The sequence below is a fragment of the Gymnoscopelus microlampas genome (assembly GCF_963454915.1).
Source record: "Gymnoscopelus microlampas genome assembly, chromosome: 6".
Classification (NCBI taxonomy): domain Eukaryota; kingdom Metazoa; phylum Chordata; class Actinopteri; order Myctophiformes; family Myctophidae; genus Gymnoscopelus; species Gymnoscopelus microlampas.
The window spans coordinates 32,813,072-32,829,462 of record NC_139943.1 but is presented as its reverse complement, the minus strand read 5'-3'; the positions used below and the strand labels follow the sequence as shown (position 1 = coordinate 32,829,462).

Here is a 16,391-nt window from a genome sequence, read left to right as displayed (position 1 = left end):
ACAGGCAAATTATTTCTCCGACCTCAGTGCATTGCTCAGCCAATTTTTCCCTTCGTTCTGTATTTTCTGTGTTCATGATGAGACTTTTAGAATCCTGCTTTTGCTTGCACTGGCACTTGGTGATGGGCTTTCCAGAAATGGCTGCAATACACCTTATCACACAGCAAAACTCTTGCATGTCAGGCTCTACCTTCTCCTCAGGTTTCTTAGTATCAGCCTTGCCATCATTCACCACAGAGTCACTGAACTTTTCTGACTGATCAGCAGGCTTTTCACTTTTTGCCTGATAATTGCGCACTTGTTCGAAGACAATCTTGGCCTCATCTGGAGGCATAACATGGATCTCTAACAAGGAACATAGGTCATTGGAGTCTGTCGTCGTTTCTACATCAACAGAGATGCCGTTTTCTGTAATAATGTCTTTGACACCGGAGTCTTCCGTTTCATCCATTTCATCATCAGATCCCAGTTTGGACTGGTTGTCACTCTCAAGTTCGTCCGGACAGTATTTCAAAGACTGAGGGAAGCCAAAGTCTTTGTCAATGTCATCCAACTGTTCATTGGTATTCAGCCATGATGAAGTGTACGTCACCTTGGGAGGAACATAATCATCATTGAGAACTTGGTAGCCGTCTTTAATTTTATCCCAAGAACAATCAACTTGTGAGACAATGACAGAGTCAGACGTTATACGATTAATAAATGTCGTAACATCAGCCATTAGCGATAGGTAATTGTCTGTTTTTAACTCACTCTTCAACTTGTCAATGCGCCCTTCCCAAAAGAGGCACATTATTTTTCTTGAAAGGTCAATCACTGGTAAGTCTTCCGATTGCATTTGTTTGCATTTGAGTTTTGTAGTCTCAATAAACGTCATTAGTTTGTCAAATGTCCATGGTATAGTTGGAACTAAGGACAATTCCAAGTCCATGGCATCTGAATCTTCTTGCATCTCACTGTTATTCTCCCCAGTTTGGCTGACAGACACTTCAGTGGTCACTGAAAGTTGTGGCGTGGGTGTGACTTCCCAATGACTATCATTGACTACATCTTCATGTTGTGTGTCCTCAGCAACAGATAACTTTGTAGATGTCATGTCTGTGCCAACCATGTTTGGTCCTGTATCCTCAATCAATGACACTTTAGTGCCATCACTGGAGACAGCAAGGCAAACTCTAGAATCATCATCATGTTGTGGCGAAATGCATGATTTCTCAAGGTTACCACCCATTTGCTTTATGGTGCCATTTTTACATTGACCATGGCTCATTTGAGAATGTTCTTGCATGCTGAAAACCTGGTTAATTGTCTGTGATAGTGGTTGTACAACCGCAACAGCTCTCTGTTCTACCAGCTTTACTGTAGAGCCTACTGTTTCAGGTAGTTTGGCATTGCTTTGTAGAGGTGGTTGCTTGTCATTTCTCTGCTGTGATATCTTCCCAGGCAATTGCTCTAATTGTGCATAATTTGATGAGGATCCTTGCACACTTTCTTTTGTGAACCTACTGGTATCTACCTTATTTCCAAGAAAAATTACATTGTCTGCCTTGAAACCAGTTTTGTCTTCAGTTACTGTGACATAGAATCCCTTTTGTACAGGGGCAGAGGCATGTGAAGCCTCTGAGGTAGGCTGCTTTGATGACTGTGAACCGTTCTTGTTGAAGCTTAAACGTTTCGAAATAGAGTACCCCTCAGACTGCACAGTCGGAGCACACTTGGCATTATTGTCTTTAACAATGGACTTAACAGTATTTCCAGGGTGAAATGTATTTTTCACCGGAAAGTGATGTTGAGTGGCTCCAGTCGGATTCTGACATATACTGTCTGCTTTTCCAGAGTTGGACATGAGAACATTTGTGGAGTTTTTTTTTGAATAGCTAAGATGATTGTGATATTGGGATCCATTTGGATATATGAAAGCTTGACTGGAGACACTGTTGTCTCTTCCACTGTGTTGAGTTTGCGGAGTCATGCTTGTCTTTGGCAAAAACGCCCCACTACTTGTTGATGAGTTTGCCATCTGGACATAACTATTGCTTGTGAATGATTGAGGAGAAGACGGCTGACTTGGGGCACCTAGTGAGTTTGTCATCTGGGCATAGCTGCTGTTGCTTGTGAAAGATTGAGGTGAAGGCATCTGACTTGATGAGGCACCTGCTGAGTTTGCCATCTGGGTATAGCCGTTGCTTGTGAAAGATTGAGGTGAAGGCATCGGACTTGATGAGGTACCTGCTGAGTTTGCCATCTGAACACAGGTGTTGCTTGAGAAAGATTGAGGTGAAGGCATTTGACTTGATGAGGCACCTGCTGAGTTTGCCATCTGGACACAGGTGGTGCTTGGGAAAGATTGAGATGATGACATCCGATTTGATGAGGCACCTGATGAGTTTGTCATCTGGACACAGGTGTTGCTTGAGAAAGATTGAGGTGAAGGCATCTGACTTGATGAGGCACCTGCTGAGTTTGCCATCTGGACACAGGTGGTGCTTGGGAAAGATTGAGATGATGACATCCGATTTGATGAGGCACCTGATGAGTTTGTCATCTGGACACAGGTGTTGCTTGAGAAAGATTGAGGTGAAGGCATCTGACTTGATGAGGCACCTGCTGAGTTTGCCATCTGGACACAGGTGTTGCTTGGGAAAAATGTAGATGAAGACATCCAATTTGATGAGGCACCTAATGAGTTTGTAATCTGGGTATAGCCGTTGCTTGTGAAAGATTGAGGTGAAGGCATCTGACTTGATGGGGCGCCTGATGAATTTTCCATCCGGACATAGGCGTTGATTGTGTAAGATTGAGGTGAAGGCATCTGATTTGATGAGACATTTGATGAGTTTGCCATCTGGGCATAGTTGTTGCTTGTAAATGATTGATGTGAAGGCATCTGATTTGATGAGACATTTGATGAGTTTGCCATCTGGGCATAGTTGTTGTTTGTGAAAGATTGAGCTGAAGGCATCTGACTTGACAAGGCAACATGAGGAGAGCTTCCATGTTGAGTTCCATTTCTTCTGTACCCTCTGCTGTGGTGAAGAGCTGGCTGTTGGTTGTATGCAACGCCAGACTCTAATGTACCATTGCAAAGTTTCTGTGCATCTTGGATAAAGGTATTCACTGTAGAGTTTTGCGACTGGGGTTGCCTTGCCATTCCGTTTACATTCTGACCCAGGTTTGTCTGGGCATTGTTAAGTTGCTGTGCCATGTAACCAGTAGCAGGATAATTTGTGACTACAGTTTGATTGTTATAAATTGTGACATGCTGATCTGGAGTTGATGCACAGCTTTGTAGGGAGTTCGTAACATTTGGTTGTATCCCACCATTTGGACTCTGCTGTGGCCAGTAGTTGGGGGGAGTATCCCTCTCCAGAAGTTTTTTGAGTAGGCCTATGGTGGTATGATCAGGTTGACAGTTTAACCTATTTGGCAGGGAATGGCTTCTACTTTGTGCATTAGCGGTTTGTGTTAGGATTGTTGTTTGCATTGTTGTATTGATCCTTGCTGCAGTTGGTCCATGCTGAGGATTTCTCAAGGCCTGGTCATTTGACGTCTGTCCATTATAGTAAACTCCATTATGAGAGGTGAACTGAACATTTTGTGGTTGTGGCACATCTGCTCTCACTTGCATATATGGAGGAGGTTGATTTGGATCTGCTCTCACTTGCCGATATTGAGGTGTATTTTGAGTTCCATCCATTGGACTCCTGGTAACATATTGTGAGGGATTTCCAACTTGGGGGGGTTGCTGTCCACTTTGGCAAGTATACATTTTGCTTGGACTTCCTTAGCCTTCCTTTCAGCTTTGTGGTAGCTTGTAGAAGAACCATGTCTGAAAGAGAAAGAGAAATACAATGAGAACTTTTTACGTCAATTGACATTTGGAGCATAATGCAATATATATAATCTAATCTGGCAATATATGCATTTTCACATGATTTGTAATTTTTTTAACTAGATGAACATGTACAGACATTTGCTGATTCAGGCCTTCCTGTACAGCCTGACACTGATTTACACATTGTTAATGACCAAGGCCCAGGTCCTGGAAGGGACCTCCTGGCCCAGAAGTACAGGCCAGCAGAACACACCTTACACTTGACTGCTCTGGCCAGAAATCGTCTTGTTAATTAACACTACAACATAGCGTTTCATGAGCCCCCTGTCTCAGTTCAATGAAAGGCAGATGACAGAGACGCATGCTACTTTCGTATTGCTTTGTGGTAACTTGTTTTTAACACCACCAATAACGGGGCAAAAAGCTAGTTTTATAGAAAATAAAGTCATCGGGATATTGATAGTATGAGAGGAAACGAGAGAAAGGGAAACAAAACTGGCCATTAGCTTCTACACCAGATCTACAAGGTCACGGACACATTGTGATCTTGCATTATCGGTTAGATAATAAAATCTCTCCCAATGTGTACATAAGTCATGATTTATGCTAAATATACCTACAGTATAACTGATTACGAATGCCTATGTTGTGTATGCTAGTAATAGAGAAATTCATCTAACTAACCAAACACCTTGGTGAAGACAAGATAAACCAACACGAGAGACTTGACTGGAGACAAAGTCAAACCATGCAAGTCAGATGGGGTGATACTACATCGGAGTCCATCGGGGGTTAGACATGGTGGGATTTTATCACCTGTGCTTTTTAATCTGTATGAACTCTCTTAAATACTTCAATTGTGTAGGACTGGTTGTATGGTGGGAGAAAGGCTCCTTAAACATATACTGTGCGCGGACCTCGTCATCATGTCTCCCTGCTCTGCTGGCCAACAGCTCACAGTGTGCTCACATTATGGACAGCAGTTTGAGATCAAGTTTAATCCCAAAAAGAGTGTAGTCATGATTATGAAGACTAAGGGGGATCGGAAGGCAGCATTCCCCTCTTTTTATCTGGCAGACAAGGTGATCAATGTGGTAGACAAGGTCAAATATCTGGGTCACATCATTAGGGATGACCTCTGTGATGATGATGATGTTCAGAGACAGTACTTTAAATTGTATGAGGTCCTTCAGCTAACAGCTTTTGCATGGCAATAATAAAGACCATTAATTCAACTCTTCTGTCATCATTGAGAAATCCTCAATAACATCATCTCAGTATATTAAATCAAGTTGCAACAGTCGCGCTATCCACACTGTCCATGCTTGTCCAGTTATAATAGTTACAAAAGCCCCCCTCGCCCCCGTCTCCTCTCATTCTCATCTATTTTCTATTTTCAACCCAAATGCCTGTTGCTGGGATGCATCTGGCTGCTGAGTTCCTGAAAAAACCTTAGAGGACACATGACACAGACTTCAGCATAAACATTTGTAGTTCATTTGCGCTACTTTTGTGTGGTTAAATGTGCAGGTTTTTCAATAAGCCTCTTTAAAGGGTCTACACCATGAATTTTAACTTTTTCTTCTTTTTTGTGTGTTTTTGGTTTCCCCTACCTCTCTTCTATCCTCAAAAATACCCCAGTTTGAACACTCAGGCTTTCACAGCAAATCTGGGGTTTTCTGTAAATTGGTCTAAAAACAGGCCAAACTGATTTGGTCCCCCTGCCTACGTAGGCAGGGGGAACAATTCCTCCCGTTTTTCAGTTCCAAAAAAAAAAAAAAGAAATCTTTAAAAAATATTTTTTTTTTCTTATATATATATATATATATATATATATATATATATATATATATATATATATATATTTTTTTTTTTTTTTGTTACTTTTTCCACACAGAACCAGGAGATAACATGCATACAAACTGGCTCAATAGCGCCCCGTGCCAAACAGCACAAACAGTTACAACTTCAACCTAGGGGAAAAACGTTTTTGTTTTTGTTTTATATGGACCTATTAAGAGTGAAGTAAAGATTGTATCTAGTCGCAGGTGTTTCCGCCTCTGCAGGAAACCATTAAGAGAGCCATGCAGAGAGCTATGCAGCTATGCAGTCACACTTCTGAGAAAAAAAACATTCAGTGGAAAAGTAAAATTCTAAGAAGAGCAGGGTACAGGTGCACTCACACACTTTGTTACAACTTAGGCCACGTGATTAGGTCAGGGCAGAGTAGAAAATTATACTTCACTAGCATAATCCCAATGCTGGGCCAACTAGCCTTTGGTCATACACATTTCTACTTCTTCCTGACAATACAGGCAAGTGCATTAAATACTAACTCATAGCCAGGGAACGAAATAAACACCGGCCAACAAAGTGTAGATTTCCTCTTTGGCTGGTAAAATATGCCAACTAGCCACTCTTAAGAGTGTAAAAACAAAATTAGGAGCCAACTAGGCAAATGCATTAAATACTCACTCATAGCCAGGGAACGAAATTAACACCGGCCAACCAAGTATAGATTTCCTCTTTGGTTGGTAAAATATGCTAACTAGCAACTCTACAGAGTGTAAACAAAACTAGGAGCCAACTTCCTTAACGTTTAAATATTCATATAAGAAATAGCTTGATGCTTCAATTGACGTGATTCCGCCATACACACTACTATGCATACTGATTGTGCTTACAGGACCAATGAAATGGTATATTCTAGTGATTTCACTTGAGTCCTTAAAACGAGTGCATCCAGAAAAAACTGTTTGCGTCGGCAAAACCATGTAAAAGTAGACCGTTTGTGGAAATAGGGAGTTGAATCGTCGTAAGCTTAAAGGGAGTGCCAAAAAAGAACAGATCTACAAGCTAACAATGCTTCATGATGTGAAGCGTCAGTGTAGTAGTGGAGGTTCAATGCTTTAAAATTTGCAAAGCATTGCAAGGAGGGCGAGAGAGAATGTCCGAGCCAGGTTCTTCTTCTCAAAGTCCGAGCCAGGTTCTTCTTCTCAAAGTCTTTATCGCTCATTCCTTATGGGCGGAGCTTCGAACATGACTGACACAAAACACAGAACACAACAAAACTGCAGTGGGACGCCAAGCTCTCAATCAGCTCTGGGAATGTGATCATCAGTCCGTCCCATCAAATGATCTAACATACTGTATGTATTGTTCTTTGTATGTTCATCTATCAGAAATGAATACTGTATGTTCTCTGTATGTTCATCTAAGAGAAAATAAATAACTACATGAGAAATACACTACATTAGTTAATAGATCAGTTCTTCTTGGAACACGGCATGAAGCGACCACTTACAGACAGCACTCAGTTACAGAGGGGCTGTAGTTGGTTCTGGAAAAGGTGAACGTACAATTGAATGGTATATTGCTCTGACTGTAACTAAAACTGTAACAGTTTACTCTGACAGTCTGCTATACATTTGGCAGGGTAGATAGTCAAGCCATGCCCCATATCACCTGACAGAACTTGTTACTGGCAAAAACAAGGGATTATTATTGGCTGGCTTTGTATATTCCATGTAGCCTACAACAGCTGTTACAACAGCAATCTGTGTCGTGTCTTTCTCAGAAATGTTGAAATATAATATGCTCACACACACTGCAGTTTACTGTGAGCCAGGCAGACTGTGCTTGTCACTGCTGTTTGACTGCATCATAACAACATCCTGTTTCAGTCATATTTATTTCAGCGTTTAAACATTTTTGGCTGAAAAATCGGGACTCTGGAAATCCTCCGAGAGACATTGAGTTATAGGCCAAGCAACATGCGAAATTTGGTGCCGATCCTGCGTTCATGATATATGGTGTTTAGTTTTTAAGAAAAAGGCCCCTCCCACAAATTTTGCAAGCCAATTACATTGTCACATCACCCCTGGCATCATTTCGTTTAAATCATTTGGAGGGGATTGATACCCAAAATATCATGTTTTTGCAACAAAAACAAATGGTTACATTTTTCGCATTTGTGGGTGAAATCTATATGGGTGAAAGTGCTTTTGGCACTGCGTTGATTCCACCGCCCCTGACATGGTATTCAAATTTGGGGTTGACTGGATTTTTTTTGTAAAATAGGCCACTCCCACTAACTTCGAAAGCCAATTACGGCCGAACGGTATGCGCTATTAACCCATTAAATCCGGGAACGCATCTGTCATTTTAGATTTCTTTGGCTATTCAAAAATAGCAGATATACAAGCTCATGGCGCGGCACTTGTAGATCTGCTATTTTTGAAACAATCATGAATATTTTTGCAAATATCTATAAAAAAAAATTCAAGCGGACATTATTAACTCAAATCTTTGCTTCTGGGGGTCCCTGGAACTAAATATTTTAAAAATATGTATAAAAATATGAATATGCAATATGTAATTCCAAGATTTTCAAAAATGTTCACGATTTTTCAAAAATAGCAGATCTACAAGCTCATATCTTGTAGATCTGTTATTTTTGAATAGCCAAAGAAATCTTAAAATGACACAAATGATGCTTTCCCGGTCTTAAAGGGTTCAAGGAACATCCTGTTATTAAACGCAGCTTTGGCATGTTGGAGAATAAGGAACATTGCACAAGGTGGTTGCATGTGCACATACTTTTGCCAAGCCAACAAATGTGCTGCCAAAATAAGGGGAGAGAGTACAGAGTACAGAGACTCAGGGGACAGGGGAGTATACAGATTTATACTTGTGCTGTGCACCAATAGCAACTTTCAAATGGATATGGAACTAGAGGATAATATCTGACTCCAAGTCTTAGGAATTAATTATTGGGTGAGTACAGACGCAGCGCGGAGCACTTTTATGCCGCGCCCCGCGCAGATCACTCTGCTAATCGTGTGGTGCGGGTGGAAACGATCTATGGCTGGGTATTTGAAATACATCAAATGTATCACAGACACTCTAGGGCTATAACACTCCCTGGAGGCCACGGTAGAACCTCTGCCCCAAATCTTTCACAGACAGTTATAGCGCCACCAAGAGGCCAATTTTTGCTAAACATTTTTTTATATTTACACCTACAGATTTTGTCCAAACAGCACGTCAATCGGTACACATTATCTCTATAGTCATGCGATCAAGACAGATCTGTCCGATTGACGTGGGGTGCATGTCGCCTTTCCGACGTTAACGAACCCTATACCTAACCCTAACCGCACGCGGAAGCCACTAGTCGGAGTGGCGAGATGTCGGAATGGAGAAATTACCCCATTGATGTGGCCTGTTTTTAACAAAATGCCTCAAATCATGAATGCAGCGTTCGATTGCCGTGAAACATTCCAACTAGACCAAGGAAGAAATGACATCCTACATTTTTCGAATCGGCCTCATGGTGGCGCTAAAACAGGCAGATTACTGTGAGCAGCTAATCTATGTACCATTTGGCCTGTGTGAAACTGTGCACGGAAACTGTGCACGCATATTCCTTGGAGGCCAAGTAAAAACCTTCGCCCCAAATTTCTCACGTCGACCTGTTATACCGGCACAAGGAGGCCAGATTTTGTCCAAACATCATGAACATTAGCACACATTATCTCTATGGTGATTAAGACGTATCGCTTAGATTTTTCATATTCCATCCTGATTGGCTAAGATTGGCTTCGAAAGTTTGCTAGATAGGCTCATTTTGCATGTTTGTTAATACTCAAATTACTTAAATAAAATAAATTAATAAATAAATAAAAAATAGAAACGACACGTTTTTTGTGTTATCACAAGGATGGGGGTCTAGTCCTCTCAAGCTGTCATTTGCTTGCATTTGGCACCATCTACTGGCTTGAACCCGATTTGTCTGGCAACATAATTAATTGGTAATAATATACAGTATATACTGTGAATTAGACAGACAGCCAGATAGATAAGAGTTCCTAAATGTTTACCTCCACCCTCTGTTCTGGAAATTCCAACACACTACATCCCCCCAACTCAAGACAAAGCTCTGCGCCACGGGAGACTGGGCCTTTTGCTCGCTCAGCTGCTGTGGATCGTCTTCCCGACCATCTGAGAGCGCCACAGTCCATTGATGATTTAAACAGGGGGGTAAAACCCTTTCTTTTCAACCAGGCATTTGGCCTAGATGGACTCATTCACGCCTTTGTGCGTTTTTCGATCGGCCACCGATTTAAATCAGCCGATTTCCAAAATACCATAAGGTTTGCTTTTCCCTTGAACATTATGAAGAAAGGCAGGCAGACAATGGTGTTGGATTGAAATCAATAGAAACCAATAAAAGACAACGTTTTAATTGTGTTGTGATGCTTTTTTCAATTATTATCAAACGCATTATCAAACACTGACTGCCGTGGCCCTACTGATCAGATCAAGCCCGACTACCTCGCGTAGCGGGGCTAGGTCGCACCCTGGCACCGCTACGCTCCTCCACCACCACGGTCCTGACCGAGCCTCCAGTCCAGGGAGGAAAGGCCCGCTACACAGCAAGGGGGAGTTGAATTCCGACAGGGAGTCAAATTTCCACTAAAAACAATAACAATTAAATAACCAGAATTCTAGTCAGACTCGGAGCTAAGCGAAGTCCTCCAAAATCTCACTGTCCTTCCTTCGCTCCTTAGTCCTTCCATAAATCCCCCAATAATAACACACAGACAGACAGTTATCCTCCCTAAACGGTAACAGAAACACGTAAACGCCACTTTTATTTAGAAGAAGCAGTTAGCTCATGTTTTTTGTATTAATTACATGAAACCCTAGCCCTGGTTCAGAGCGTTAGTGAGTTCTCTAACGCTCTGAACCAGGGCTAAAAACCCTAGCAGCTGACTTAATACATAACTAGATCTACGCACAGCGCCAGCAGCACTGCATAATATCTACAGTATGTCAGCATTCAAATGCTCTAGTTAGTAGTCTGTTAAGCAAAATGGGGAGGGGGGGCAGTAAAGGAAAAAATATACACTTACGGCTTTTCTTGAAAGGTAATTATTGGCTCGCGTAAAGCATATTATATCCAGAATTATCCACACAAGTCCCCGGCTCCCCGCACATGTAGAAAGTATTGTTCTTCTGGACCTCAGGCTGTGCGTCTCCTTCGTCTCGGTCACAAACAATGTGAGCGTCTCCTTCACATGCTGCTGCAGTGTTGACTGACGGAAGGCGTGTTCTTCTAACGATATTCTCAGGCGTGCCGCGTTGAGATCGGTCCAGATCCCTGGTGTTCAGCCAATCACAAGGAGGAAGGGGAAGGGGATGAACTGTGGTGGAAAAAGTACTCTCATTTTTTTTTACTCAAGTAAAAGTATCAATACCGCAATGTAGAGAGACGTTATGCAAAATGCACTTGAGTAAAATTATTGGCATCTAAATATACTAGAGTACCTAGTACTCATTATGCAGAATGTCCCCATTCAAGTTTTAAAATGTATAAAAAATATTCTGAAATTAGCACATCTACAAGCTCACAACATGTCGCCATGCGAAGCGTTGTGAGCTTGTAGATCTGCAATTTCAAATAGCTGAAATATATAGACCTTAAGTGAAATACTCCGCTAAAGTAACCTCAAAATTGTACTTAAGTATTTAGTATTTAAGTAAATGTACTCAGTTACTTTACACCGCGTACCGGCCGGGGATGATGTGCCACCTAGATCAATTCGCTCTTAACTCTTTGATCGTTATTCCGTGACAACAAAGATCACTGTCTAGTCTATCTAATTTGCGATCCTAAAACTATACATTATATTTAAAGCCCCCCCCCCCCCCCCCCCACACACACACACACACACACACACACACACACACACACACACACACACACACACACACACACACACACACACACAGCATAAGCTTAATTAATTAATGAATAACACAGCTTGATTAATGGACACAATCACTAGCAAGGTTTACTCATAACCACACAATCACACTGATCAGATAGCAGAGCATGTATCCCACTATCAGATGCAGAGATGAATCAAATTCAAATATGGTCAAAGCACAGACCCAGAGATTTTATTGAAGGGTTCTAAATACATTTTGATTTACCATGTAATAATTACAGATAGTCTAAGTAGTGTAGTATATTGAAATTGCATAGTTCTAGAAATACCTAAGATGAACACATATAATATAAGGACTCACATGGCTTGTTTTGAACCACACAAAGCACAGATCTAGAGACACACATCCCCCGCAGGATGCTACACACTGGATGCTCCTATGGTCAATGACTAACAGTGATCTAGGCCTAGGGCAACACATGGTCTTTGTACTTACATACACGTATCCACACATAATATCATACCATTATACACTAATATACCAGTACCCATATTGTAACAATGTAACCATGCACATTACTAATGAAGGCCTACTGAGGTCAGCCTGATAACTGATACTAGAGAGATTCTAGATTAGGTTCAGAAACCTCAAAGCCTTTTCACAGGGAATAAAGGACACATTCCATGGGGTGTCCATGGGGTCCAGCTCTCATGGACCTTCTGACCTTTGTTGACCACTACATTGTTTTATCTAACTCAGGTACAATGGACTCACACACACCCACCCAAACTTAATTTAGCACACACGCATTTACACACCGTCTCAGTATTTGTAACACACACACCTACATGCACACTGAAGCGCATCCTTGCATGCCCATACACACACATAGGATACACACTGTTTGGACATCTAGATCTTAACACATACACCTCATGCACAAGCCTATAGAAAACAGCATGCACTGGGTATAAATATCCACTCTGAGTTGAGTTCGCTCTCTTTTCCTGCTGAAAGCTGCCATGTCCTGTCCTATGTAACCATGTAAGTAATTCTCTTCTCTCCTTAATAAAATCAACTGAGGAGAAGGAATGCCTGGACTCTTTAATTCTCCTTAAACAGGGCCAAATAGCCCCACAGATTAATGCACTTTTATAACAGTAGTCTCCCTCGTCAGACAGTTAGAGTATACATTTATTTATAGATAATTTGCCATGATTTCCTGATGTCTCATGTCTGTGAGTGACCACTGACATGGTGACATGATCAGAGTCTCTAAATTGTCAGGATGTAGACAGAGAGAGAGAGAGAGAGAGAGAGAGAGAGAGAGAGAGAGAGAGAGAGAGAGAGAGAGAGAGAGAGAGAGGGACAAAGAGAGAGAGGGACAAAGAGGGAAAGAGGGACAAAGAGAGAGAGAAAGAGAGAGAGAGGGAAAGACGAGGGAAAGAGAGAGAGAGACCACTCACACCTTCCAACAAAAAACAATCAAATACTAGCATCGCGATTGCATAAACATTATTAAAAAATTAAAAAAAACATGTAAACATTCAAGTGGATATCTCTGTATGAGTGCATGCATGCAATGACCACACACCCCAACCTGGGGGGCCTGGTGGTCCTCCCCAGAAACTTTTTTAACATAGTATGTAACTTCTTGTGTTCTGGTGAATTTTGGGAGTGTGATACCAAATCAAGGAGAAATGAAAATCAAGGAGTCCTAAAGGAGATGTGATTGAAATCAAGGAGACTCCTGCAGAATCCAGGGGGGTAAATTCGATTTTTGGCCACAGCTGACCAAACCCCATTTAAAGAATCTTATAAATTAGTCCATTGACCAGATGTCGGTATCACTCAAGGTGGAAAAGGTTACTTATAATCTTTGGTAGTATCTGGTAGTATGCTCTAAGACAGTCGTTCTGAAACCTTTTAATTTCAAGGAACTCCATTTGAAGCTCCTGGCAGCCATCGTGGACGTGGAAGCTCCTGGCAGCTCCTGGCAGCCATCATGGACGTTTAATGAATGTTTATTATTAAAGATGGGTCTTACATTGCTTCAAATCACCATGCTAGTATTTGATTGTTTTTTTGTTGGAAGGTGGAAGTATTTTTACTCATTGTAACAACGTTTAAGTATTTTCTATTTGATTGAATATCTTATTAGGCAGAAATTTTAAAACAGCACAAGTACAGTTAAAACACTTTGCCTAAAAGGTCCATCCGAAAAAGTCCTTGCGGTCTTGTTTCCATTAAAGAGGTGGTGCCATGGTTTTGCACTTTTTCTGTTTTTCATGTGTCTATGAGGTTGATAGAACTTCATTAAGCCCTGTGAAAGCAGAATCTGGATGGGGCACTCATAACACAATAATGAGAGACAGACAAGAATTCAGTTTCCAAAGTATGAGAGAGTTTAAAGGTATTAATACAGTGGAGTGAACATAATGGGACATGCATGCAGACTCAATTGAGGCAAATCAGGCAATGGCCAGCACAGACTTAAATAGGCTTCTCCCAGTCTCCACCCCTTCAGGGTTGGGTGTGACACAAATTCTTCAAGGTATTGATTTGACACCTTCTTCATTAACACATGACACGAGAAGACAGCGAGAACAGACAGTCTCAATACACATTTACATTACTTAAGTTCAGGTGCCAACCTAGTCTCAAGAAGCAGGGTGGCATCACACAGACTGAGGGAAGGCAATACATGGTTTGTTCTTAGAATGTTTACTTTATACATTTCTATGACAGCCCCCTGGTGCTGTTTTTATGGTGTTTTATGTCTTCTCTGACTATTTTCTGAATATTCTTCCTGGAGGCTGAAACCTTGAGGGTCAAACGTGCCAATAGACAAACAGCACTTTAATGACACAGTAAAATTAAGGGGGTGAGCGTCAAATGAAGGGAGGGGGGTGTCTAAGAACTTTTAAGTATTTTTACTCATTTTATGTACTGTTGGAGCTATTCACTGTTTGTATTATGTCACATTTATTGTCTTTATTTATTTGATTTGTTCAGTAGAATTAGTTTGATTACAGCATTATTATTTCAGTAAATGTTGTGTTCCAGCTAAAGGCTTTTATTTTGAAGGTATTGGGCTGCACAGGTGAATTTATTTAAGTCATCAGACAGGCACAGAAGTCAGATTCAGTTTGGCACCAGGAAGATGCACAAGTTTCTTATCAGACTCAGGGTCACATCTGAGGCAGATTAAATGCATAATGCTGATTTTCATAAAAGCTGCAATGGAGGGGCGTCCGCTGGCCTAGCGGTCCAGGCGCATACCACATGTCTGACGACCTTTGCTGTGTGTCACCCCCCCCCATCTCTCTCCCCATTTCCTGTCAGCCTACTTTCCTCTCAGAAAAGCCCCCCTCCCCCCCAAAAAAGCTGCAATGGAATAAAACACTGCAAAACCTGTTCATTCTGCCTGGACATTGGACTCTTTTCAAACCCTGACTGAATAAGATTCGCTACCTGGTGCCTCAGTGGCCTTTTGAATTGTTTATTGTTTGAAGACAAATCGCCACTACATGTACTTTTAAGTATTTTTACTCATTTTGTGCACTTTTAAGTATTTTTACTCATGTTATGCATTTTTAAGTATTTTTACTCATTTTGTGCACTTTTAAGTAGTTTTTACTAATTTTAACAACTTGTATTTTTACTCATTTTATGTACTTTTAAGTATTTTTACTCATTGTATGCATTTTAAGTATTTCTACTAATTTTATGCACTTTTCAGTAGTTTTGCCTCATTTGAACAATTGTAATTCTACTCATTTTAACAACTTTTAAGTATTTTAACTAATTTTAACAACTTTTTAGTTCTTTTTTACTGATTTTAAGTACTTTTAAGTATTTCTACACGTTTTAACACCTTTTAAGTATGTTTACTCATTTAAACAAGTGTTAAGTACTTTTAAGTATTTATACTCATTTTAAGTACTTTTTATTAGTTAATTGCATGTTATTTCTCTCAAAATCAGTCTATTTTGTTTCTATGGCTTATTGCGCATATTGCATTTCACATATTGCATATTGCATAATACATGCACATGTATTGCTTGGCCCCCGTTATTGCTGCTTGCAGCAATTACATTATCATTATTATTATCATTATTACACTTATTATTATTATTATTATTATTATTATTATTATTATCAATGTACATTTTAGCCTCTTTTATACTGTTTAAGTGGGCGTAGGGATGTGTCATTCCCCTCCTCTCTTCCCATTGGTTATAACATGTGTCACACCTCCTTTTCGCTAAAGTCTGGTTATGTAAATAGATAAGATAATTTAGACAGACAGACAGACAGACAGACAGACCTTTATTGATCCCGGGGTAAATTCAATTGTCGTAGCAGCACTGCAGTAAGGATGAAACAAAGATACGATATATATATATAGGTAGGTAAGTACATAGTACAGAAGTAGTAGTAACTTGTATGACTTGTTGTGAAATGGACAGACCCTTGCGGTGCTGTTGCACTATAAATAAATACAAACTGAACTGAACTAGTAAAATAAGGTAACAATATAATATTTTTTTTTAAACAGTATAAAGTGGGCATGATGTGTCATTCCCTTCCCCTCTTGATATTGGTCTTACCTGTGTCCCACCTCCTTATCTCTAAGTTCACACACAACTTTCCACTTTTACTGTGAGTGGGGGAATGGGGATACTTGGGGGTATTTGAACAATGTCGGAGGCTAGTTAATGATCTGCTCCCTCTCTCCAGCAGCACCTTAGTCCCACTGCATTTTGCCTACTGTCCCAACAGGCACTCCCACCTTGACAACGTGTGTGTGGTGTGT

The 16,391-nt window shown here is 40.7% G+C and overlaps 1 protein-coding gene across 1 annotated transcript; it reads right to left on the bottom strand.

Moving 5' to 3' along the window:
* Nucleotides 1–573: 573 nt before the first annotated feature.
* Nucleotides 574–12,438, bottom strand: LOC311046960 (uncharacterized protein; the record flags this gene model as incomplete). Its single annotated transcript, XM_084059539.1, has 5 exons — nt 574–2,076; nt 2,155–3,178; nt 9,764–9,838; nt 10,172–10,265; nt 12,421–12,438. 5 exons carry the CDS (start codon nt 12,436–12,438, stop codon nt 2,031–2,033), a joined length of 1,257 nt encoding a protein of 418 aa, XP_083915665.1. The 3' UTR covers nt 574–2,030.
* Between the last annotated feature and the right edge of the window lie 3,953 nt (nt 12,439–16,391).